The sequence below is a fragment of the Vulpes lagopus genome, chromosome 11 (genome assembly GCF_018345385.1).
Source record: "Vulpes lagopus strain Blue_001 chromosome 11, ASM1834538v1, whole genome shotgun sequence".
NCBI lineage: Eukaryota > Metazoa > Chordata > Mammalia > Carnivora > Canidae > Vulpes > Vulpes lagopus.
The window spans coordinates 93749912-93773923 of record NC_054834.1 but is presented as its reverse complement, the minus strand read 5'-3'; the positions used below and the strand labels follow the sequence as shown (position 1 = coordinate 93773923).

The window sequence follows — 24012 nt, the reverse complement described above, 5'->3', positions numbered from 1 at the left end:
AAAAACTTCAGAGATAGATACTTCATCCCTATCTATAAAATCCTGACTTAGGGGGTGCCTGGGTGGCTCAGTTGGTTGAGTGACTGACTCTTGGTTTTGGCTCAGGTCATGATGTCAGGGTCCTGATTGGCACTAAGTGGGTAATCTGCTCAAGGATTCTTTCTCTGTTCTTCCCCTGTTCATGCTCTCTCTCAAATAAATATAAATAAATCTTTAAAAAAAAAAACCTATTTGAAAATAGGACATTATATATATTGGGGAATCTTTTATTCTTATGTGAATAAAGTATCAGGTTTGTTTTTAAGATCTGTAACTACTAGATATGCTTTTGAAATAAGCATCTAAGAAAGTATAATATATGACTACTCTCTCTGGGAATAAATTCAAAAAATACAATCTATCAACCATATTTGGCAGAGGCACTAATTGCACCCACCTCAATCCAGTACTCCTTTTCCCCTCAAATTTTCCCCAGGCATATGATCATCTGGAATAAAAATTGTATTTTTCATCCTTCCTCACCATTAGATGGGGTGACCATGATTAAGCTTTGGCCAAAGGAAATTAAGTGAGGGTGCAAACTTCTCACTTACTGCCCTCTCCTTTGCTGGCTAGTGTTGATGTAAGGGAAAGAGCTTGAGCAGCAATCTTGGAATGTGAGATAGAAGCCAAGTGCTGAGGTTGCTAGAGCACCACAGCAGCCTTGTGATACTTACCTCTGAAATTCTTTTAAGTGAGAGGGGGGAAAAAAAAAAAAACTTAAAAAAAAAAATCCACTGGCATTTGGGGTTTTAGTTTTATGTTGCTGTACCTAACCTTAACCGATACACACCATATTACTCCTTGTTGGCATGTTACTCATTTATTAGAAATTGTAAATGAGAAATTATTTCAACACCTGAGGACCAAACTAGAACAGAAGATTCCATAGGTTCAAGATTTTGAGACATTCTGGAAAGAGTTTTCTGTAAAGTATAATCTTTCCGTGGCATGGCAACATCATTCTTCTTCAAAAAAGTTACTGGGCAGACATCATTTCCACCATCACCTATATAAACAATTCGTGTATAATCTATTCCCTGTTGTAACTGCTTATCTACAAATTCTACCAAAACTACATTTTTGCAAAGGTTTTTTGGGCACCTGTTGCAAGAATGAGCATGATAATTTTCCACAGTGAGATGACCATTGCTATCAAAAGCTGCGGGATTTGTAAACACTTTATCAAACACATCATGAAAACTGGTAGCTTCTAAAACCCAATCTATGAAGACTGAATTTGAATCTGAAATAATGATGCAGTCAAATTTATCCTTGTTCCTTCTTATAAAGTTCAAAAGTTCCACCATCCCTAGAGTGAAAGGCATTGATGTCACTGCTCTTTTCATTTCATCTTCTCTTACACCTCTATCTCCCAAATACTTAAAGACTCTGCCCATAAATTCTGTCCAAAATCCTTTCTTATAAGAATTTTGTAGTTCAATAGGAAGCTTTTTCTCTGGAGCACACTGTATAATCCAGGTGTCACTATTATCATCTATGATTGTATTGTCAAAGTCAAAAACGAGCAAAATTTTCATGGTTCCAAAAGCAAATCTGGGTTACCCTGAAAAAGAAGAAATATTGTTTCCTAAACATACTGTTTTACATATCTAGCTATTACACTTATTTAACAAACATTGCTGAGTGTTAATCTGCTAAAATAAAGGCCTAATATAAAAAAGTTAAAATGATTAAGCATTTAAGACCACCATTTAATTACTTTTTCCTAAGAAGCAAAGTTCATATTTGAGTATTTTAAATAAATGGAAATAGAATATCCAAAAGGATATTCACAGTATTACTGTGTTCCTGTGAGGATGATTCTTTGAGCACTCAGAATTAAACTACAGATTAAGCCAATGAGAGTAGTGAAATAATTATTCCCTTACAGTCTAATTTAGAAAAATTATAAAACATGACAGAAAAAAGTAGCCTGGCTAATCATTCTTATTTTCTTTAAATTATCAATCACAAATTTATTAGTTTAAAATATTTATAATAATCCACATATAAACTAACAGGCTATGGATAATATAAAATAAATCCTCTGTATACTGACCTAAATTCTACCAAAAAAATTTTTTTAAACATTTTTTTAAAATTATTTATGATAGTCACACAGAGAGAGAGAGAGAGAGAGAGGCAGAGACACAGGCAGAGGGAGAAGCAGGCTCCATGCACCGGGAGCCCGACGTGGGATTCGATCCCGGGTCTTCAGGATCGCGCCCTGGGCCAAAGGCAGGCGCCAAACCGCTGCGCCACCCAGGGATCCCAATTCTACCAAATTTAACACTATGAAATCTTACAAAATTTGAATAATCTTCCTAAAAAGGTATTTAGCTTGAAATCATTAATGCCAGTGTTACAACTAAATGGTTGCTTATGGTGTATTTGAAATTCTAAACAAATTACTTAAACTTGGCACCAGTTCCATCCTTCCAGACTATAAGTAACTTTTGTTAACCATTTTCAAATTTATTTTTATTTTCTAAGATAGTTAAGCTCTGGAGTACCAAATAATCTGGGTATGTGTGAAAAGTCACATTGCTTATATGACAATTACTTAATTCTTTGTTTTCATTAAATGATAATGAAGGTCATTAAATATAAGTGACCCTCTTATAAATGACCTTAGTTTTTCCTTGAGAAAAAGAAAAACTAAACTGGTCAACAGATGCTACGAATAAAAATTATCCATCTGCAAAAAAGACAGTTATAAAGAAACCCAAGAGAAGCTATAATTACTGTGTGTAAACAACAAAAAAATCTTTTTTTAAAGAGTAACTAACACTTTTAAAGATATCATGATATACCAGGCACTAGACTAAGAACTTTACAATTTCATCATCTCACTTAACTTCATAACCCTATCAAGTAGAAAGTATTACCATCATCTTAAAGATACATAAGCCAAAGCCTAAGTATGAGTTAAGTTGGTTAAGTATTAGTTAAATGGAAAATCTGGACTTTGGACTCAGGTACACTTGACTCCAAAGTTCAGGCTTAAAGTACCATACTCTAGTGTCTAAGAAATAAAACATTTAAAGTTTATTAATCTCTTTATTTTTTTTGGAATCTCAACACCCAACATGGGGCTCACACTCACAACTCTGAAATCAAGAGTCTCATGCTCCTCCAAATGAGCCAGCCAGGTGTCCCACTTATTAATCAGTTTATTTGTTTTCTTAATATTTTTAAATTCATTTATTCATGAGAGATACACAAAGAGAGGCACAGGCAGAAGGAGATGCAGGCTCCTAATAGGCAGTCTGATGTGGGACTCGATCCCAGGACCCGGGGATCATGCCGAGCCAGAGGCAGATCCTCAACCGCTGAGCCACCCAGGCGTCCCTATTAATCAGTTTAAAATAAATACTAGGTAGGGGGATCTGGGTGGCTCAGTCAGTTGGTTTATCCAGTAGGTGAGTAGATATCCAGGAGGTGAAATGGAGAATAGAGCTTTTTCACTCATACAAGAGTTAGTATTCTATGTCTCTCAATTTAGACTATCTGGAGATTAACCTACGAGGATATCTCTTGTTTTGTTAATTTAGACACACAGTACATAATATTCTGATACTCTGGATCCTTGTACTCTATCTAATCCAGCTATTCTAACTGGCTCCTAGAAATTTAAGTGCAGAATTCACTGTCCTAAAAACAGTGTAACAAATAGCAATAAGGCATAGTTGACAAACACATTAGTATTGCACTCTAGGCACACTTTAAATTACACATGCTTTTCAAGTATTCTGAATTTATACAAAATTAAAAAAAATTTTTAAATGTAACTCGCTGGTTGAAAACTGTCTCAGGCTGATACCAAAATGAGCCAAAAGTTGCCCAAATTCCTGAACTATTTATTAACCTCAAAATAATAAGATATATCATAAACCTGAAGTTAACATAATTCTGCTGTTGAGTATTAATTTCTATCTGAAAATATACTTTTTAAAATTTCAGATCTTTTTCTAGTAGTTTTTTGTCACCATTCAACATAAACCTTTATTAAAAATACTTACCAAAAAAACAAAAAACAAAAAAAAAACCACAACAACTTACCCAATTTAGTATTTCCAAGACAATTATTTTTACTTCAGAATAGGGCTTAGGTTAAACAGTCAAGACAATCTTCACCTTTAAACACCAGCCAGTTTCTAACCAACATTACTCCTATTCTATATGCAGGAAACAAAGTCTTCTGGTTTGGAGCAAAGAAACGGAGACTTCTTAACTCCTAAAATTAAAAGTATTTAAGATATTTTTAAATTTATGTTTTCTAATTACGCTGTTTTCTCTTACATTAGAAAGGCACTTATTGGCAATGGGAGAAACAAAATCTTGATTAAACAAAGATTACAATGAATATACATTTTAATCCGGTGGATAAAGTCACAAGTGTTAGGCTGATTATGTTAAGATTTCCAGGTTCCATTTTTCCTTTTTACTTGTTAAATAATAGATAAGTACTACATTCTATTGTCAATAAACTTTTAAAGATTAGTGCTATACTTTATTTTTTATTTATTTATGATAATCACACAGAGAGAGAGAGAGAGAAAGGCAGAGACACAGGCAGAAGGAGAAGCAGGCTCCATGCACTGGGAGCCTGACGTGGGATTTGATCCCGGGTCTCCAGGATCGCGCCCTGGGCCAAAGGCAGGCGCCAAACTGCTGCGCCACCCAGGGATCCCCCCTAGTGCTATACTTTAATAAAAATGTCTCCAAAACTTAAGGATGTGCACAAAAGTTTAAAGAATGTGAATCTAAAAAAAAAAAAAAAAAGTGAATCTATTTTTGAATCCAGTTTGTTAAAATTCCAAAAGCAGTTATTAATTATTCTCTCCAAAAGCATGAGCAGTATATATTTGCCATCTCTGCAATGTTTTTATATATCTATAACATAACATTTATATATATAAACATAACCTGTGTTTTTTACAATAATGAAAACTGGAAACTGCACAGATATCCAAGAACTGGGGACTGGTTAAATAAGATATGCGGGCGTGTGGTTGACTGTGATCGCTATGTCTTCTCACGAGACTTTCAGAATCAAGCGATTCCTGGCCAAGAAACAAAAGCAGAATCGTCCTATTCCCCAGTGGATTCGGATGAAAACTGGTAATAAAATCAGGTACAATTCCAAGAGGAGACACTGGAGAAGAACCAAACTGGGTCTGTGAGGAAGCACTGCACATCATGAAATAGCAAACATAATTGGCACACATATTTAAGCCACATGGAGATCATATGTTCCTATCTTATCAATATGGAAACATCCTTCCTACCCGGACAATAGACATGTCTTATCAAGAGAGTGATTTTCTCTGTTACTATGCCTCTATACCAGTAGGTTGGTTCAGTAATAAATGTGAGACCTTTCAGCTGAGCTGCTGTTGTGTCCTGATTTGTGAAGTACTGAATTCCCCCTCCTGTCAGATCTCACATAGCACCGTCTGATAGAACTTTCTGCAGTGATAGAAATGGCCCTTGACAACGAAGTATTTAAAGTGTGGCTAGGGGATGCCTGTGTGGCTCTGTCTGCTAAGCATCTGCCTTTGGCTCAGGTCTTGACGGGGAGTCAGCATGTCTCTCTCTCTGCTCCTCCCCCTGCTCATGTGCTTTCTCTCAAATAAAATCTTTAAAAAAAAAAAAAAAAAAGATATGTGATAGCCGGGTAATGGAATATTTATTTAGACAATAAAAGCTAAGATCTTTAGTACAACTTATACAAGTAAGTCACTAAATAGTGTGTACAGTATAATCCCATTTTTGTTTTAAAAAATGTCTGTGTACGGTGGTAGGATCATGGGTGCTTCAACTGCCGTGCATTCTTTTTCTACACTGATTTTGTAATAATTTTTTTCCAAAGAATAATTTAAACTCTTGTTTCAGATCAAAATGCAAATGCTACCTTCACTTCACAACAAAATAGAACAAAGGAGTGGAGTCAGAGAGAGAAGTAACTAGCTCTAGCTAGACTTAGCTGTAAGCATCCATGGGTTAGTTGAACTGGGTGTTGGAAGTCGAATGATATCAGACAAATTGGCAAATTATTGAGACTGAATTTTATATGATTCAATACTTTCTGTAACCTAATTAGTTAAAATTCCAGTGAATTTTTGTTGGGAGGTAATTCTCCATGGTCTCTATTGGTTCTTCATGCTTTACAAGCAAGCCATTCACTGCTCTATGCTCTGGGCTATTGTCTCAACCTACGTGTAGTGAAAAGCCCCGAAAGGCATGCTTATTGTCCAGTAGAATAGATTAAGGTTCCCTAAGCTCAAGATTCCTGTGAAGTACTGCAACACACTCCACGTGCAGGTGACTTCTGATCCTTTCATCACCAGGTGGCAAGCGGGGCAAAACTGCTGAGATTTTGTCCAGTGTCATGGCTCTATTTCATTTATTTCTGCGTCTTCCACAAAACTGTGGCAAGCTAAATTGTTAGCGTGCAAGTAGTATAAAATCTCTGGCCCTTCCCGAGCTCTTGACACTTTTAAAACTATGCTTCTGGGCAGCCCCAGTGGCTCAACGGTTTAGCGCCAGCCTTCAGCCCAGGGCGTGACTCTGGAGATCGAGTCCCACCTTGGGCTCACTGCGTGGAGCCTGCTTCTCCCTCTGCGTGTGTCTCTGCCTCTCTCTCTCTCAGGAATAAATAAATAAAAATCTTAAAAAAAATAATTTTTAAGAATAAAATAAAAATAAAACTATGCTTCAAAAAAAAAAAAAAAAACCCTCACCAATGTGCATAAGCTAACTTACGTCAACAAATATTTTGTTAGTCCTTTCATACTTACCAGCATTATTACGGTGGAACATCTGATAGAAAACCTGAAGAAAAATAGCACGACTATGTGTTAGAACTTTAGTGATTAAAAATCGTTACCTCCTTTCATTTTGAGCGACTCTAGTTTGGTGCCTAATGTGTAGGTGCCCTAGCCAACTAACTGATTAAAAAAAAAAAAAAATTTGTACTTCGATGTGTCAGAAAGGGGGGCGTCTTTTGAAACCAAGACTGCATCCACTTTTAACAGATTTTTGTGTTCTCAGTGGTCTGACTTGTCCCACAAATACCTTCATTTTACTATACTGCATTTACAAAGCAATTTAAAACGCCTTAAGGGTCCTAACATGAATGTTCTGGGACAATATCCAAGGTTTTTTTTTTTTTTTTTTTTTAAATATAAGCTTCATCTAGCCTGGATCATGGTTTAGAAACCAAAGTATTTAAAAACCGATTTCTCTGTCCATTAACCTCGGCGTTTCCACGGAAGGGGGGCCTCTGCCCTCCAGCTCCCCCCCGCGAGCAGGTCTGTGGGCCGCACACACCGAGTCAGGCCTCGCTCTCCCACACACCTGCAGGGTCCGCCCCGGACGTAGGCGCAGGCACCTCGCTGGGGGTCATGCCCCGTGAGGAGCCCGGTGGACGAGGATGGGAGCGCCGGGCCGGGCCCCCAGGGCTCCTCAGGGACCCGGACCACGCGTCGGCAGCCGTCCTGGCCCCGGGGCCGCTTCCGCAGGCTCCGCGCTCCGACCTCGTTCCGGAGCCTGCCCCTGAGGGACACCCGACGCGCGCGCCGGCGCACGACTTCCCGCGCAGGCGCAGTCCCGCTTTCCCAGCCCGACGGCCCCGCTGCGGCGCGTTCGCCGTTCCTCGGCGGCGGCTGCCGTCACTTCCGGCGGCGTTGCTAAGCGACTGCGCGCGTCGGCAAACATTCGACCCGCTGGGGACCTGCTCGCCCCGAGTCGGCGTCGCCTTGCAGAATCTCAGAGTGCCCGACGCCTCGTCAGAGATGCTGGCGCGGTTTGGAAGGCGCTGTGGAGGTGTAGGGAGGGCGAGGAAAAACACAGGTGAGCTGACCTGGCCGATCCAGGCCCGGGGGGGTGGGTAAGAGGCAGGGGGGCCAAATGGGAGTTCTGGTTACTCTCTGAGAAGGGCTCCACCAACTCGAAAGCAGCCCCATGGGCATCGTTGGGCTCTGAGTAAATGCACAGGTTTGCCATCAGATGAATGGGCAGGTGGGAAACGTTCACACAAATAGGAGGGGAGAAAAGATGAGTCAGAGGTGAGTCCTAGGTGACCAGCCTCAAGGTGTGCAGTGGCAGCTCCAAGAGTGCTGTGTTCGCTGAATTTCCTTAAGCTTTTGTTATTCGTGAGTGACTTGGAATATCTTTTGGAAATATCAGTGACTTCACTAGAGTCTTGTCTGTGCTGTGAACCTACTGTGCCCTTAGGAACGTCTCTAATGGAAATCACTTTTTTCTTTTTCTTTCTTTCTTTTTTCTTTTCTTTCTTTCTTTCTTTTTTTTTTTTTTGGTTGGGAAATGCCTCAATTTCCTCATCTCTAAAGTGAAGGAGTATAAAAAATAATGCTACTTAGGTATTGTAACCTAGATGACCTTCTATAAAAATTTGATTTTTGAATAGAAGTAGCCTAAGGGGACATCTAAAGAACTCTTTAGGGATCCCTGGGTGGCGCAGCGGTTTGGCGCCTGCCTTTGGCCCAGGGCACGATCCTGGAGGCCCGGGACAGGATCGAATCCCACGTCAGGCTCCCGGTGCATGGAGCCCTCTGCCTGTGTCTCTGCCTCTCTCTCTCTCTCTCTCTCTCTCTCTCTCTCTGTGACTATCATAAATAAATAAAAATTAAAGAAAAATAAAGAACTCTTTAGCAATTACAGTGATTTTGTTTTTTTAAGTCTTTAAATTCCCAATTAATGTTGTCATAGTGACCGCTTGAACTTTGGGAATTTGGACTGTCTTCATGTCATTGCCTGAGCTTCTGTAGCAGTGGAGCCTCTTTATGCCAGATGCAGAGTGAGGGCCAGCTGCTATCCCACCAGGGGACTCTACTGGTATTTATACAATGAAGGACTCATGAAGTAGCCATGGAAGGTTCTGACAGGTTGGAGGACGTATCCCTGGGACATGTATCGAAAAAACACAATTACTGTCACATACTCACTTTCTCTTTTTTTTTTTTTTTAAAAAAAGATTATTAATTTGACAGAGCACAAGCAAGGGGAGAATCAGAGGGAGAGAGAGAAGCATGCTCTCTGCTGAGCAGGGAGTCAGATGTGGGGCTTAATCCTAGGACCCTGGGATCATGACCTGAGCGGAAGGCAGATACTTAACCAACGGAACTATCAAGGAACCTCACATACTCACTTTCTTACATACACAGTACTACAATAAAAGACTGATTTATCTAATAGGTGTTAAATAATGTTTTGCATCATTCAGTCTAAAAGTTACCATCTGAAGGATACCTGACTGGCTCAGTAGCTTGAGCATGTGACTCTTGATCTCCAGGTCATGAGTTTGAGCCCCAAGTTGGGTGTAGAGATTATAAATAAATAAACATTTTTAAAAAGTTACCATCTGAGCCTCACTGCTAAACTGTAATCTCCATTTAGAAGAGGGTGAAAAGTAGGAGAGAGGTTCAGATATGTAGACAGCTATCTGTAAAATATCTAAAGATTTAGTGGAGTGACATCAGCCAGAAAGGTGAATTAAGAATCTCCAAAAGTCCTCCTCTCTATTAAATCAAAAAGAACACTGACAAAAATTTGTCAGAATCAACTTTTCATTGAGAAATCAGGAAATTAACCAAAGGCTTACAACAATTGAGAACTGTTTATTAGAAAAAATAGCTGAATCTTGGTAACAACAATAAGTTTTTTTGGCATTTTAACCTGCTTTAATATCATACTTTTCTCCTAGTCCTATGGAAGTCTAGAAAACCACTGAAACTACAGTGAAATCTATTGGCTTAGTAACCTGTGGAGGGGGTGGAACAAGATTGGATCCTCTCCAAAGCCCTTTTTTAAGATAACTGTCACTTGATCTGTCTCAGTTCTCTGGAAAATACTGCTCACAAGGCTTGACTTTATTTGACCTGACTCAGAGCTCACTGGGTATGTTTGTTAAAATGGTCAGTAGCAATTTTTTTTTTTTTAACATCACAGATGACTGATACAGTGGTAAGTATTGGGTACAAGCCAACAAGCTAACCAAAAAACTTAAAAACAAAACAAAACAAAACAAAAAACTACCTGGGAACTGAGATGTTTATAGAAGGTAGAAGCTCCCTACTTATTCCTGGGAATCCCGAAGGACAAATGCATGCAGAGTCTCCAGGATCACGCCCTGGGCTGAAGGCGGCGCCAAACCGTTGAGCCACTGGGGCTGCCCAAATTCCGTGAAATGTTGATTGAGATTGTCCAGTCTAAGGGATAGGAAGAAAAAAGAATGAATAAAAATGAGCAGATCCGGGCAGCCCCGGTGGTGCAGTGGTTTGGCGCCGCCTTCAGCCCAGGATGTGATCCTGGAGTCCCGGGATCTAGTCCCACGTCGGGCTCCCTGCTTGGAGCCTGCTTTTCCCTCTGCCTGTGTCTCTGCCTCTCAGTCTCTCTCTCTCTCTCTCTCTCTCTCTGAATAAATAAATAAATCTTTAAAAAAAATAAAAATGAGCAGATCCTCATAGAAATGTAGGGCACCAACAAGTATACCAACATACGTATAATTTGAGTCTTAGAAGAAGAGGAGAGAAAGAAGTAGAAAATATTTGAAGAAATAATGATTGTAAACTTCACATATTTGATGAACAACTTCAATCTACATATTAAAGAGCTCATTGATCCACTAACTAGGATAAACTCAAACAGATCCAGAATTAGAAATATCGTGATCAAGCTGTAAAAAGACAAAAGCAAAGATAATCTTGAAAGAAGCAAGAGAGAAACAATGCAACACATACAAACGGGCCTCAATAAGATTACTAGCTGGTTTCTCATAAGAAAACTATGGAGAAGGGCAGCCTGGGTGGCTCAGCGGTTTAGCGCCGCCTTGGGCCCAGGGCCTGATCCTGGAGACCTGGGATCAAGTCCCACATCAGGCTCCCCGCATGGAGCCTGCTTCTTCCTCTGCCTGTGTCTCTGCCTTTCTGTGTGTGTGTCTCTCATAAATAAATAAATAAAACCTTAAAAAAAAAGAGAGAGAGAAAAAGAAAGCTATGGAGACCAGGGGTGCCTGGGTGGCTTAGTCAGTTAAGCATCTGCCTTTGGCTCAGGTCCCAGGGTCCTGGGATTGATTGAGCCCCATGTCAGCTCCCTGCACAGGGAGCCTGCTTTCTCCCTCTCTCTCTCTCTCTGCCACTCCCCTTGCTTGTGCTCTCTCTCCCTCTCTCTGTCAAATAAATAAATAAATAAATAAATAAATAAATAAATAAATAATCTTTAAAGAAAAAGAAACTATGGAGGCCAGAAGGCAGCAGGTTGACCTATTCAAGGTATTGAGAGAAAAAGACTTAGAGAATTTTATATCTAAGAAAACTTTTCAAGTATTTCCAGGTAAATAAAAACAGCAAATTTATTGCTAGTAGACCTTCCCTACAAGAAATACTAAAAGGAGCCCTTTCACATTTCACTGTGAAATGAAAGAAGAGTTAGACTAATTCAAATTCACATGAAGTTACTAATTAAGGTAACCACATAAGTAAATATAAAAGACTGCATAAGTGTATTTGTAATTTTTTTCTTCTGATTTAAAAGACAATTGCAAAAGAAATAATTATAATTCTGTGTTTATGGGCCTATAATGTATTACGGTAGCACAAAGGGGAGGTGAGAAACTGGAACTGTATATGAAAAGAGTTTTTGGGAACCATTGAAAATGTGGTATTAATCTGAACTAGATTATGATAAACTAAGGTGTTATCATAATTCCCAAGGTAACCACTATAAGAAAACCACAAAAATTACAGTAAAAAATGGACAAGGTAATTAAAATGGTACAGTGGAAAATATTTATTTAACAGAAGAAGGCTCTTTTGAAAGCATAAAGGAACAAAAAAGCTATAAGACGTATAGAAAACAAATATCAAAATGGCAGACATAAATTTTACCTTACTAGTAGTTACATTAAATATAAGTGAGTTCAACACTTCAGTGAAAATACGGACTGGCAGACCAGATTTAAGAAATCATTATTCAACTGTCTGTTGTCTACAAGAGACTCACTGTAGATTCGAAGACATAAATAGATTGAAGTTAAAAAGATGAATAAAGATACATCATGCAAACAGTATTCAAACAAGAGAGCTGGAGGGGCTGTAATAATATCAGATAGAATAGACTTTAAGATAAAAATCGTTGTTAGAGATAAAGAACATTTTATACTGATTGATGATTGATCAATTCATCAAGAAGATATAATTATAAACATATATGTGCTCAGCCCTGGTGGCGCGGTGGTTTGGCGCTGCCTGCAGCCCAGGGTGTGGTCCTGGATACCTGGGATCGAGTCCCCCTTCAGGCTCCCTGCATGGGGCCTGCTTCTCTTTCTGCCTGTGTCTCTGCCCCCCACCATGAATAAATAAATAAAAATCTTAAAAAAAAAAAAACATATATGCATCTGTCATCAGAGCCCAAAACACATGAAGCAAACAATAATAGTTGGAGACATCAATACCCCACTTTCAATTATGTACAGAATTACTACACAGGAGACCGACGAGGAAATAGATGACTTACTGTGATAAACCAACAAGGTCTAACAGATATCAATAGAACATTACACCCAACAAGAGCAGAATATCTATTCTTTCAATTGTACATGAAACATTCTTCAGGATAGGCCACATGACAGGCCATGAAACATGCCTTTATACATTTAAAAGGATGGAAATCATACCAAATGTATTCTTCAAAGCCAGTGGAATGATATTAGGAATGAATAATAGAAATTTGGAGAATTCACAAATATGAAGAAACTAAATTCTTTTAGATTTTAAAAAACTGGGTCAAAACCACAATAAATGGTGGCTATTAGAATGGTTGTTAGAATGGCTATTCTCAAAAAGATAAGAAATAAATGTTCATGAAGATGTTGGAAAAAGGGAAGCCTTGTCCTCCTTGTTTTGGGGAATGTAAATTTGTGCAGCCACTATTGAAAACAGTATGGAGGTTCCTCAAAAAATTATGAATAGAATTATATGACCCAGGAGTTGCACTTCTGGGCACTTACCCAAAGAAAATGAAGACACTAATTTGAAGTGATATTTACGCAGCATTATTTACAAGTCAGGATATGGGAATAACCTAAGTGTCTATTGATGGATGAATGGATAAGGAAAATATGGTTTATATATATAGAGAGAATATTATTTAGACACAAAAAAGAATAAAATCTTGCTATTTGCAATAACATGGACTTTGAGGGCAATATGCTGAGAGAAATGTCAGAGAAAGACAAATACAGTATGATGTCACTTATAGGTAGAATGTAAAACAAAAACAAAAACTCCACAAAACTCTCCCAAAAAACAAGCTCGTAGATACAGAGAACAGATGGATGGTTGCCAGAGGCAGGAAGTGGGCAGTGCGAGAAATGATGAAGAGGGGGTCAAAAGGTACAGATTTGCAGTTATAAAATAAATAAGTCCTGAGGATGTGATGTACAGTGTGGTAACTATAGTTAATAGTACTGTATTGCATGATTGAAACTTGCTAAGGGAGTAGATCTTAAAAGTTTTTGTCACAAGAAAAAGATATCAATATGCTTAACAATATGTTAATCAAAAGGTAAATGGTTTACCTAGTAGCCTTTGTTTAGTTAGCCTTTCATTGCAATTTCGGCAAAACAAAGGAAACTTGTTACAAGGATGTATTTGTCAGGACTCTTTGGTTACAAGTGACTAATCAAACTCATAATAGTTAAAACAAGAGGGGAATATTTTGGCTCATAGAGCTTGGAATTTAGGTATAACTTGATCCAGAACACTATTCTAACTTCTTCCCAGGTTTGCTTAGCTTTATTCTGTAGGCAGAGACTTGATATGTGATAGACAAGATGGTACCTGTGGTTCTAAACTCTTACTTTACTTTAGCAACCAATTTCTCAATCCCATCAACCTTAATGCAAACCCCAAGAAGACACTAGTTGATTGTGGCAGCTTTTTTCTTGGTATCTTTATCTCTTTCTGGTGCCATGTGATTTCTTGCTTCTGCTTTTCTCTGTACTGCAGTTTCATTAATCTAATAAAAATAGTAAGCATAATAATAGCTGATATTTATTGAGAACATATTGTGTGCCACCCCTATTCTAAGTTTTTTACAAATACAACTTCATTTAATTCTCACACCAACCACATAAAGTAGGTCCTATTAGTATCTCCATTTTGCAATTAAGGAATTAGAGAGTTAAATAGTTTTGCCTAGATTTACATAGTTCATATGTGGTATGTTCATTTAGGATGCTTTTTAATTCCTATAGAATACCCAACTCAATCATGTTTAAAAATAAGGAAATTTATTTGCTCATATAACAGGAACTCCAGGCTTCCAGGTCTGATTGATTTAGCATCACAATGAGATCCTCATTCCCCTCAGTCCTCCTTTGTTTTTCATTTGTGGTTCACAGTAATAAATTCATTGTAAGGCTATTTCCTTTTGTGGTCATAGGATGGTTGCCTTTCTGTTCTTCATGCTTCCTGTTCATATCTAGTTAAAGAGTCACTCTCAGACGTCTCTCCCAGAAGAACAAGAAGGAACTTTTCTAAAAGTCTCAAATAAATCTCTTTTCCTTTTATTTGCATATTACAGAAATAATTATTGGCAAGGGAGATGCAATTATTCTTAAACTAATGAGGCCCACTTGAGACTGTAGTTAGTTGTCCAGATTACATTGCTGCTACTCAGGAAAGAGTTGAATAGAGTTAGTCATGATGTCTACAACTTAAATAGATGAACATCCCCCAAATTATCCATTTATAGACTGCTACTTGGTCAATTTTGAAAAAAAGCTTTAATAACAACTTGTTGGGGTAGGTATTATTGATCTCAACTTTAAAGATGTTGATATTGAGTTTCCAAAAAGCTGAATGACTTGCCTAAGTTTACAGAGTACAGAAATGACTATCTTTTGATTTCAAGTTCTTATATACTTTCCATTTAATCTTAATGTTCTTAAAATAGCAAGAATAAAATTATCATTTAAAACAATTTCCAGGGGAAGCCCCTGTGGCTCAGTGGTTTAGTGCTGCCTTCAGTCCAGGGCCTGATCCTGGAGACCTGGGATCGAGTCCCACATCAGGCTCCCTGCATGGAGCCTGCTTCTTCCTCTTCCTGTGTCTCTGTGCCTCTCTCTCTCTCTCTCTGTCTCTCTCTCTCTCTGTCTCTCCTGAATAAATAAAATCTTAAAAAAAAATAAAACAATTTCCAGATATCATGATACTATAGAAATGTCTGAGAAAAAATGTTAAACTCTTGAAAGTCTTTAATAGTCATTTTTTTAAATTTATTAGAAATAAAGAACTCTGAAGAAGATCAGACTCTCCACCCACCTCTTCTGCCTAGCACGGTAGATCTCCGGCAGGTTACCATAATTCCACACAATGAGTGGAAAAGGATTCGAGATAGCCTTGACAATTTGACAAGAAAAGCAGCATGTCTTCGTGCAGAGAGAAAGGCAAAGAAAGAAATGCATTTCCGATCCCAAGAAGTAGTAAAACATTGGACTAATACATATGCAGTAAGTATTAATCACCCAGGAGTACACATACACCAAAGACTCACTCTTGTTTCTTAGTACCCCTTTATAAATATTTTTTTGCATGCAAAATATCATAAAATGCTTTGAAACACATTTTTAACAGCTTTATTTAAGAGAAATGACATACGGTAAGACATATTTAAAGTATACAATTTGGTAAGTTTTGACATATTTACACATCCCTGAAACCATCATTATAATGTTCATATAATGAACATTCTCATCACCCAAAGTTTCCTCTTACTTGATTTACTCCTTCTCACTCTTCCCCACTCTTCTTTGCCTGTCTCCAGGCAATCGATCTACTTTCTTTCTTTTTTTGTTCAAGATTTTATTTTTAAGTAATCTCTACACCTACACTTGGGGCTCAAACTCACAACCCCATTTGTATGCTCCATTAACTGAGCCAGCAAGGTGCCCTGATCTGGTTGCTTTCTTTGTTTTTTTTTTTTTTTTTTTTTTTAAGTTTATTTATTTGAGAGAGAGAAAGAGAATGCACTTGTGCACACATAATTAGGGGGAAGGACAGAGGAAGAGGAGAGAGAATCTCAAGCAGACTCACTGCTGAGCACAGAGCCAGATTCAAGGCTCAATCTCACAACCCTGAGATCATGACCTGAGCTGAAATCAAGAGTCTGTCACTTAACTGCCTGAGCCACCCAGGTGCCCCTGCCCTCATCTGCTTTCTATTGTAAATTTCATTCAACACAATTATTTTGAAATTCCTTCATGTTGTTGGGTGTAGCAATTGTTCTTTTTTTTTTCTGGTGCATCATCACTTTACTCAGGGCAGCAGGTGATGGGGGCTGACTCTGCTCCCCAAGCGCACCCCTGACCCCCCAGCCTGTGCGGGGCCCCACAGAGACGTGTCTGGAGATGTTTTTTCATTTTTATTGCTGAGTAGAAGTGTTCCATTGTATGGACCTACCACAGTTTATCAGTTCAATTGTTGATGATTTTGGCATCAACCAAAAGTTTTTTTTTTTTTTTTTTTTTAACCAAAAGTTAATATATGAGCTGTTTCCAGTTTTTGGCTATTATAAATAAAAGCTGCATATGAACATTCATGTATGAGTCTATTGGTGGACATATGCTTTCACTTCTCTTGGGTAAGTATCTTGGTAGAATGGCTGAATAATATAATGGTTGCATATTTAATTTTAGAAACTTCCAAATTGTTTTCAAAAGTAGTTGTAATTTTACACTCCCATAAGAACTGTGTAAATGTTCGGTTCTCTCCACATTCTTGCCAACTTGCTATGGTCAGTCTTTTTAATTATAGACGTTCTAATAGGTGTAAAATAGTATCAAACTATAGTTTTAATTGAAATTTCACTAATTACAATGATTCTGAATATCTTTTCACGAACTTATTTTCTGTTGTATATCTTCTTTGGTGAAGTGTTTATTCAAATCTTTTGCCCATTTTTAAAAAATATTTTATTTATTCATGAGAGAGACAGAGAGAGAGAGGTAAAGACACAGACAGAGGGAGAAGCAGGCTCCATGCAGGGAGCCTGATGTGGGACTCCATCCCGGGACTCCAGGATCATACCCTGGGCCAAAGGCAGCTACTAAACTGCTGAGCCACCCAGGGATCCCTTTGCCCATGTTTAAATGGGGTTTGTTTTAGTGCACCTCGGTGGCTCAGTCAGTTGAGTGTTTGATTCTTGGTTTCAGCTCAGGTTGTGATCTCAGGGTTGTAGAATCAAGCTCCAAGTCAGGCTCCATGCTCAGCTCAGAGTCAGCTTGAGATTCTCTCTCTCCCTCTGCCTCCCCTCGGCCCTGTGTCTCTTTCACTGATATAAATAATTAAATCTTTCAAAAAATAAATGGGATTTGTTTTCTTATTATTGAGTTTAGGGAATTTTAAAAATATATGCTTTTTATAAAGATTTTTTATTATTTGTTTGAGAGAGAGAGAGAGAGAGAGCTGGAGCACGGGGGAGGACCAGGGGGAGAGAGTGAAGCAGACTCCCTGCTGAGAAGGGAGCCGAATATGGGACTCAGTCCCAGGACCTCAAGATCCTGACCTGAGCCAAAGGTAGAAGCTTAACCAACTGTCACCCAAGTGCCCCAGAATTTTAAAAATATATTCTGAAGGGGCAGCCCGCTGGCTCAGTGATTTAGCGCCGCCTTTGGCCCAGGGCGTGATCCTGGAGACCCTGGATCGAGCCCCATGTCAGGCTCCCTTCCCTGCCGGGAGCCTGTTTCTCCCTCTGCCTGTGTCTCTGCCTCTCTCTCTGTCTCCCATGAATAAATAAATAAGTAAATCTTAAAATATGTATATATATATATATATATTCTGAATACAAGTCCTTTATTAGATATTAGATTCAAAAATATTTTTTCCTAGTTGTGGGAAGGGACACAAAAAGCTTGTACTACCTTGCTTTAGGAACAGTATTCATAATTTATTCTTTTTTCTAGAGGAGGGATAAATTTTTTTAAGGCTTTATTTATTTATTAATGAGAGATACACAGAGAGAGGCAGATACATAGAGGGAGAAGCAGGCTCCTCTCAGGGAGCCCGATGTGGGACTTGATTCTAGGACCCTGGGATCATGCCCTGAACTGAAGGCAGATGCTCAGCCACTGAGCCACCCAGGTGCCCCTAGAAGAGGGATAAATTATATTGTAACTAATATCATATGTTACATATATTACATTCTGAAAAAGGCAAAAGTATAGGGAAAGAAAACAGATCAGTGGTTGCCAGGGACTGCAGATGCGGGGAGTGGTTGGTTTATCAGGGAATGAAGATATTTTTGAAGAGGATGGAACTGTTCTATAAGCAATTATGCATTTGTAAAACTGTACACTAAAAAGGAGGTATGTAAATTACACTTTAAAATTTACTTTAGACAAGTCCCTGGTCCATAAAGACATGGAGGAGTGGAATATACCATATATATAGGCAGAAGTAGCATACTATACATAATACTTTATATCTCCATGGTTGTAAAAGAATAAGAAGAAATATAGTAAATGTGGTAGCAATGTAGTATTAAGAACTGTTTTATGGACACAAAGATTGACAAAGTCATAGATCAGAATTGAGAGCCTAGAAACTATCACATGTTATAGGAACTTGACATATGATAGAAATGTCATTCAAGTCAGAAGGGAAAGGATTGGGAATCCTATCACTAATACTGAGATAATTGGCATATGGAGAGTTGAAATTATATCCTTAGGATATAGAATATACAAAAATGAACTTCAGCTGAATGAAAGACCCAGATGTGAAAAGTACAACAGTAAAAATTTAAAATAAATCATAGAACATCTTCAGGATTTTAGGGTAAAGTTTTCTTAAGACATGGAAAGTATGACCCATAAAGAAGAGAGATTTCATCCAATATGACACATTAGACTCCTTATAGGTTTAGAAGAGCATGTAAGTATGCTGCTGTTGATTTTTTAAAGGAATAAAAGTAGTAATACATATATTTTTTATGTAAATATGGCAAGGAACTTTGGAAGAAAATATAAGAAACTAATAATAGCAGTTATCTTAGAGATTGTTGATGGAAGTTAGGATTAGAGGGAGAGCTTCACTGTATACCTTTATAATATTTTGGGATTTTTAACCATGTGAACATGTTACCTACCAAAAAAATTCAATTAAAATATTAGCTTGTAAGTGTAACCTGTCTTTTTATCAATGATATATGCAGATACAATAAAAACTCATAATGAAAGTTCAATTTTGAAATTAAATTGAAAAGTGAAAACAGAAGACTGCTTTTTTCTTTTTTCAGGGGATGAAAGAACAGAAACTTGAAGCCAAAAAGAAGCGTGATGAAGAAATAGAGGCAGAAAGACAAATTCTTGATGTGGAGGAAGAAATATACAAACAAGGAGAAAGAAAAAAGGCTATTGAATATGCAAAGCAATATCAGTTTTATCAGACAGAAAGAGTGAAAAACTTTCATGTACTACTTGGGTTTTCTTGCATTTCTGTATATATTTAACATATCTATACATAATTAAGCTTTTTTTTTAATGCCACAATTTTTTTTTTTTTTTGTAGTCAGGACTTCTTCTTAGTAGAGTAATGAAAGAGCGTGATGCACAGATTGAATACCAAAAGAATAAAATAAAATCAGATAAAAAATGGGAAGAACAATTGAAACTCAACATTGAAAAAGCTTTTAAAGAAGAACAAGAAAAAGCAGAAAAACGACGCAGAAACAGAGTGGCTCTTGCCAATGATCATTTAAAACAGTATGTATAAATTACCTTTTTTGTACCTTCTTTTTCTCACAAAAGCTTTTTTTTCGGATTATAAAAGTAATACATGCTGAAATAACTAGTAAGTAGAAAAAATACAAAGAAAGGTTAAAATTCTCTATTACTCTCTTACCCAGAAATAATATATTAGTTACTATTGTCACAATAATGCTGCATAACAAGCAACCACACAATCTAGTGTCATTCAGCAATATCATTTATATCTGATGCATCTGTGGGCTGTTTGAGCTTGGCTGCACAGCTTTTCTTCAAACTGCAAGACTATTTGTGTTTGCTGGTTGTGTGGAGAGGACTCTGATCTGCTCCATCCCTGTATATTCATTTTTAAGGTCCAGGATGAAGGGACAGCAGACACTTGGGGAAACTTTTCTCATGGTATTGACAGAGATGCAAGAGAATGAGACCAAGCTTACAACAATGTGGCTAAGTCAAGGGCAAAAGTCAAGGAAATACACTTGATCTATCATAAGTCTAAAATAAATCATATGGGCAGGTCTAACCATGGGACAGAGAAATAAACTCCCGTGGAAATGGGAAAGAGAGTGAATCTTTTTGAGCAATAATCTAATCTATAACAATCTGTTACTGTTTTGGTATATCAGTATAGACATTTTTTTGGCAGTGATGGTGGTGGAGGGGGTCAGATTCATTGAGCTATAATTTAGATTTATTAATAAAATTCATCTTTTAAATAGCATATCGCTGTATATAACCACCTCTAAATCAGGATTTAGAATACTTCTTCACCCCAAAAGTTCCCTCATGCCCCTTTGTCCCCTCAGTCCCTGACAATCATTGAGCCACTAATACAGACTTTTTCCCTAAGCATGTACTTATACATGCTTATACCTATTTTATAAAATGATATTGGATCAATAGTATCATTTTATATATATATTTTTAAATGGGAAGCTGAGTTCTTTTTTTTTTTTTAAGATTTTATTTATTTATGCATGAGAGTCATAGAGAGAGAGAGGTAGAGACACAGGCAGAGGGAGAAGCAAGCTCCACTCCATGGAGGGAGCCTGACATGGGACTCTATCCCGGGTCTCCAGGATCCCACCCTGGGCTGAAGGCGGCGCTAAACCGCTGAGCCACCAGGGCTGCCCGTATCATTGTGTATTTTTTCACTTACCAGTATATCATGAGGTCTTGCTATGTCAGTAAATAGAAATCAAACAAAAATTTTTTAAGAAGTAGCTACTCCTGACATATATATATTATATATATATATGTCAGGAGTGGGGATTGTATTTGTGTATAATTTTACTTACTTTTCTAAATAAGTGATATATGCAAATAGGAAAAGTCACAAAAGGGATTCAGTAAAAAGTCTCTTCCTTGTCTACCGGCCACCTTGTTTCTCCAATGTGAGACCTATCAGTTTTTTTTACACTGTAGTTTAAGTGTGCATAAATTGTGTAAATTATCAAAACATTTTAAACAATATTCTACTTTTGGGATGCCTGGGTGGCTCAGCAGTTAAGCGTCTGCCTTCAGGTCAGGTCGTGATCCTGGAATCCCGGGATCGAGTTCCACATCAGGCTCCCTGCATGGAGCTTGCTTCTCCCTCTGCCTGTGTTTCTGCCTCTCACTCTGTGTCTCTCATGAATAAATAAATAAAATCTTAAAAAAAAAATTTACTTTTAAAGAAAAAAATTATTTTTGTACTTACACATACCATTAATATGTGATCATTATAGGGATCCCTGGGTGGCGCAGCGGTTTGGCGCCTGCCTTTGGCCCAGGGCGCGATCCTGGAGACCCGGGATCGAATCCCACGTCGGGCTCCCCGTGCATGGAGCCTGCTTCTCCCTCTGCCTGTGTCTTTGCCTCTCTCTCTCTCTCTCTCTGTGTGACTATCATAAATAAATAAAAATTAAAAAAAAAATATGTGATCATTATAGAATTACAAAATACAATAAAACAAAATGAAAATTAAAATCACTAGAAATTCTGTGATCCAGAGTAGGTACTATTAACATTTGCACATATATTTGTCTTCTTTTCAAAGCTATTTTTTAAATTTTGCAATAATAAATGAATATATGGTTGTTTAAAATTCAATACAGCAAAACTTGGAATAAAATTGAAAAGTCCATCTTCATATCCACCCTTTTCAATGTCTCTTTAACTCCTATTTTCCTCTTAACAAATAACCATTATGAATAGTTTTGTGACAATCCTTTCAGAATGTTTTATTACTGTTACTAATATCTGTATATAGGACATATTTAAGTGTGTATATATATTTTACCATGGATGTTTTACAATCTATTTTTCTATGTCTTAATTTTTTCACTCAACAGTATACCTTGAATATCTTTTTTGCCAGAATATACGAACCTGTCACATCTTTTAAAATAATCATAGTATACACTGAGAATGTACTATTATTTATTTAACTATGTTGTTATTAAGGGAAGTTCGGATTTTTCCCTCTTCCATTTCTAACAATGCTGTAATGAATATCCCCAACCATATATATTTTGTGCCTTTTGTGCAAAGATGTATCTACATAGGGTAGATTTCTTGAACTGAGCTTGGATTATATAGGTGGAGAGATACTGCCAAACTGCCCTTTGAGAGGCTTTAAGTATGTAATTTTTTTTTAAGATTTTTATTTATAAAAAAAAAAGATTTTTATTTATTTATTCATAGACACACAGAGAGAGAGAGGCAGAGACACAGGCAGAGGGAGAAGCAGGTTCCATGCAGGGAGCCTGCCATGGGACTTGATCCTGGGTCTCCAGGATCACGCCCTGGGCTGAAGGCAGCGCTAAACCACTGAGCCACCCGGGCTGCCCTTGATATCCTTTTCTTTATGTTATAATGAGTTCTGGACAGTACTTTTTTTAGAATTTAATATGCAAAAAATAGTATATTTTAATTTATATTTCTCTTTTTCATGTGTAAATATTCCTCAGTTTTGGTTTTTGTTATCATAAATTGGTTACTCCATTGTTGTGTAAGTTGTTTCATACTGATATGTATGTCTGTCATTGATTAAAAACTGATTAATAAGCAGTTTTTATATATGTTGGATATTAACCTTTATTAGACATATTGCAGATTTTTGTCATCTTTTTGAACAGTTTTAGTATTTTCTTTTTAAAGATTTTTTTAGGGATCCCTGGGTGGCGCAGCGGTTTGGCGCCTGCCTTTGGCCCGGGGCGCGATCCTGGAGACCCGGGATCGAATCCCACATCGGGCTCCCGGTGCATGGAGCCTGCTTCTTCCTCTGCCTGTGTCTCTGCCTCTCTCTCTCTCTCTGTGACTATCATAAATAAATAAATTAAAAAATAAAATAAAGATTTTTTAAAAGATTTTATTTATTCATCATAGACATAGAGAGAGAGAGAGGCAGAGACACAACAGGCAGAGGGAGAAGCAGGCTCCACGCAGAGAGTCTGACGTGGGACTTGATCCTGGGTCTCCAGGATCACGCCGTGGGCTGCAGGCAGTGCCAAACCGCTGCACCACCTGGGCTGCCCCTCTTTTTTAGTTTTAAATAGGCTCCACATCCAATGTGGGCTCGAACTCATGACCTTGAGATCAAGAGTCACATGCTCTACCAACTGAGATAGCCAGGTGCCCCTGAATGGATTCTTATTATTCAAGAAATGGGGAAAGAAACTCTTCTCCTCTCTTTTCTACCACATCTGTATCTGCTCTCTTTATCTGCTCAAGTTAGTATTCCAATTCTATTGTTGGCTTAAAGAGGCTTTTTATGGGCTCATTACCATTTCTAGCAGTATATTAAGTGACATGCATTCTGAATTATATAAAACTGACACATGAGGGCAGCCCCAGTGGTGCAGCGGTTTAGCGCCGCCTGCGGCCCAGGGTGTGATCCTGGAGACTGTGGATTGAGTCCCACATCGGGCTCCTTGCATGGAGCCTGCTTCTTCTCCCTCTGCCTGTGTCTCTGCCTCTCTCTCTCTCTCTCTCTCTCTCTCTCTCTCTGTGTCTGTCATGAATAAATAAAATCTTTAAAAAATAAAAATAAAAAAATAAAACTGACACATGAATCCAACAAAATACTACTTGGTGATAATTTTTTAAATTCATATACCTAAAAGAATATTTATAATTATAGATTTGCATCTTCCTTTGTTGTCTTCAATTACAGAATTGAATATTTCTTAATAAAT

The 24012-nt window shown here is 37.8% G+C and overlaps 3 protein-coding genes across 4 annotated transcripts in view; 2 read left to right on the top strand and 1 right to left on the bottom strand.

The window, feature by feature from the left end:
* Positions 1–846: 846 nt before the first annotated feature.
* On the bottom strand, positions 847–7653 carry PHOSPHO2 (phosphatase, orphan 2). The gene is made up of 4 exons (XM_041774098.1): positions 7405–7653; positions 6846–6879; positions 4105–4279; positions 847–1606 (listed from the first exon to the last, which is right to left on the bottom strand). Exon 4 carries the CDS (start codon positions 1578–1580, stop codon positions 855–857), a length of 726 nt encoding a protein of 241 aa, XP_041630032.1. The 5' UTR covers positions 1581–1606; positions 4105–4279; positions 6846–6879; positions 7405–7653; the 3' UTR covers positions 847–854.
* Positions 4868–5623, top strand: LOC121501745 (60S ribosomal protein L39-like). Its single transcript, XM_041774099.1, has one exon. It carries the CDS (start codon positions 5073–5075, stop codon positions 5226–5228), a length of 156 nt encoding a protein of 51 aa, XP_041630033.1. The 5' UTR covers positions 4868–5072; the 3' UTR covers positions 5229–5623.
* Positions 7452–24012, top strand: part of CCDC173 (coiled-coil domain containing 173) — a 38540-nt gene continuing 21979 nt past the window's right edge. Inside the window, exons 1-4 of one of the 2 annotated variants that reach the window (XM_041774095.1) lie at positions 7452–7899; positions 15354–15580; positions 19366–19539; positions 19638–19831. In XM_041774095.1, the coding sequence (XP_041630029.1) occupies positions 7452–7899; positions 15354–15580; positions 19366–19539; positions 19638–19831 (1043 nt within the window). The remainder of the gene's footprint in view (positions 7900–15353; positions 15581–19365; positions 19540–19637; positions 19832–24012) is intronic. The other variant, XM_041774096.1, reaches the window with a different exon arrangement.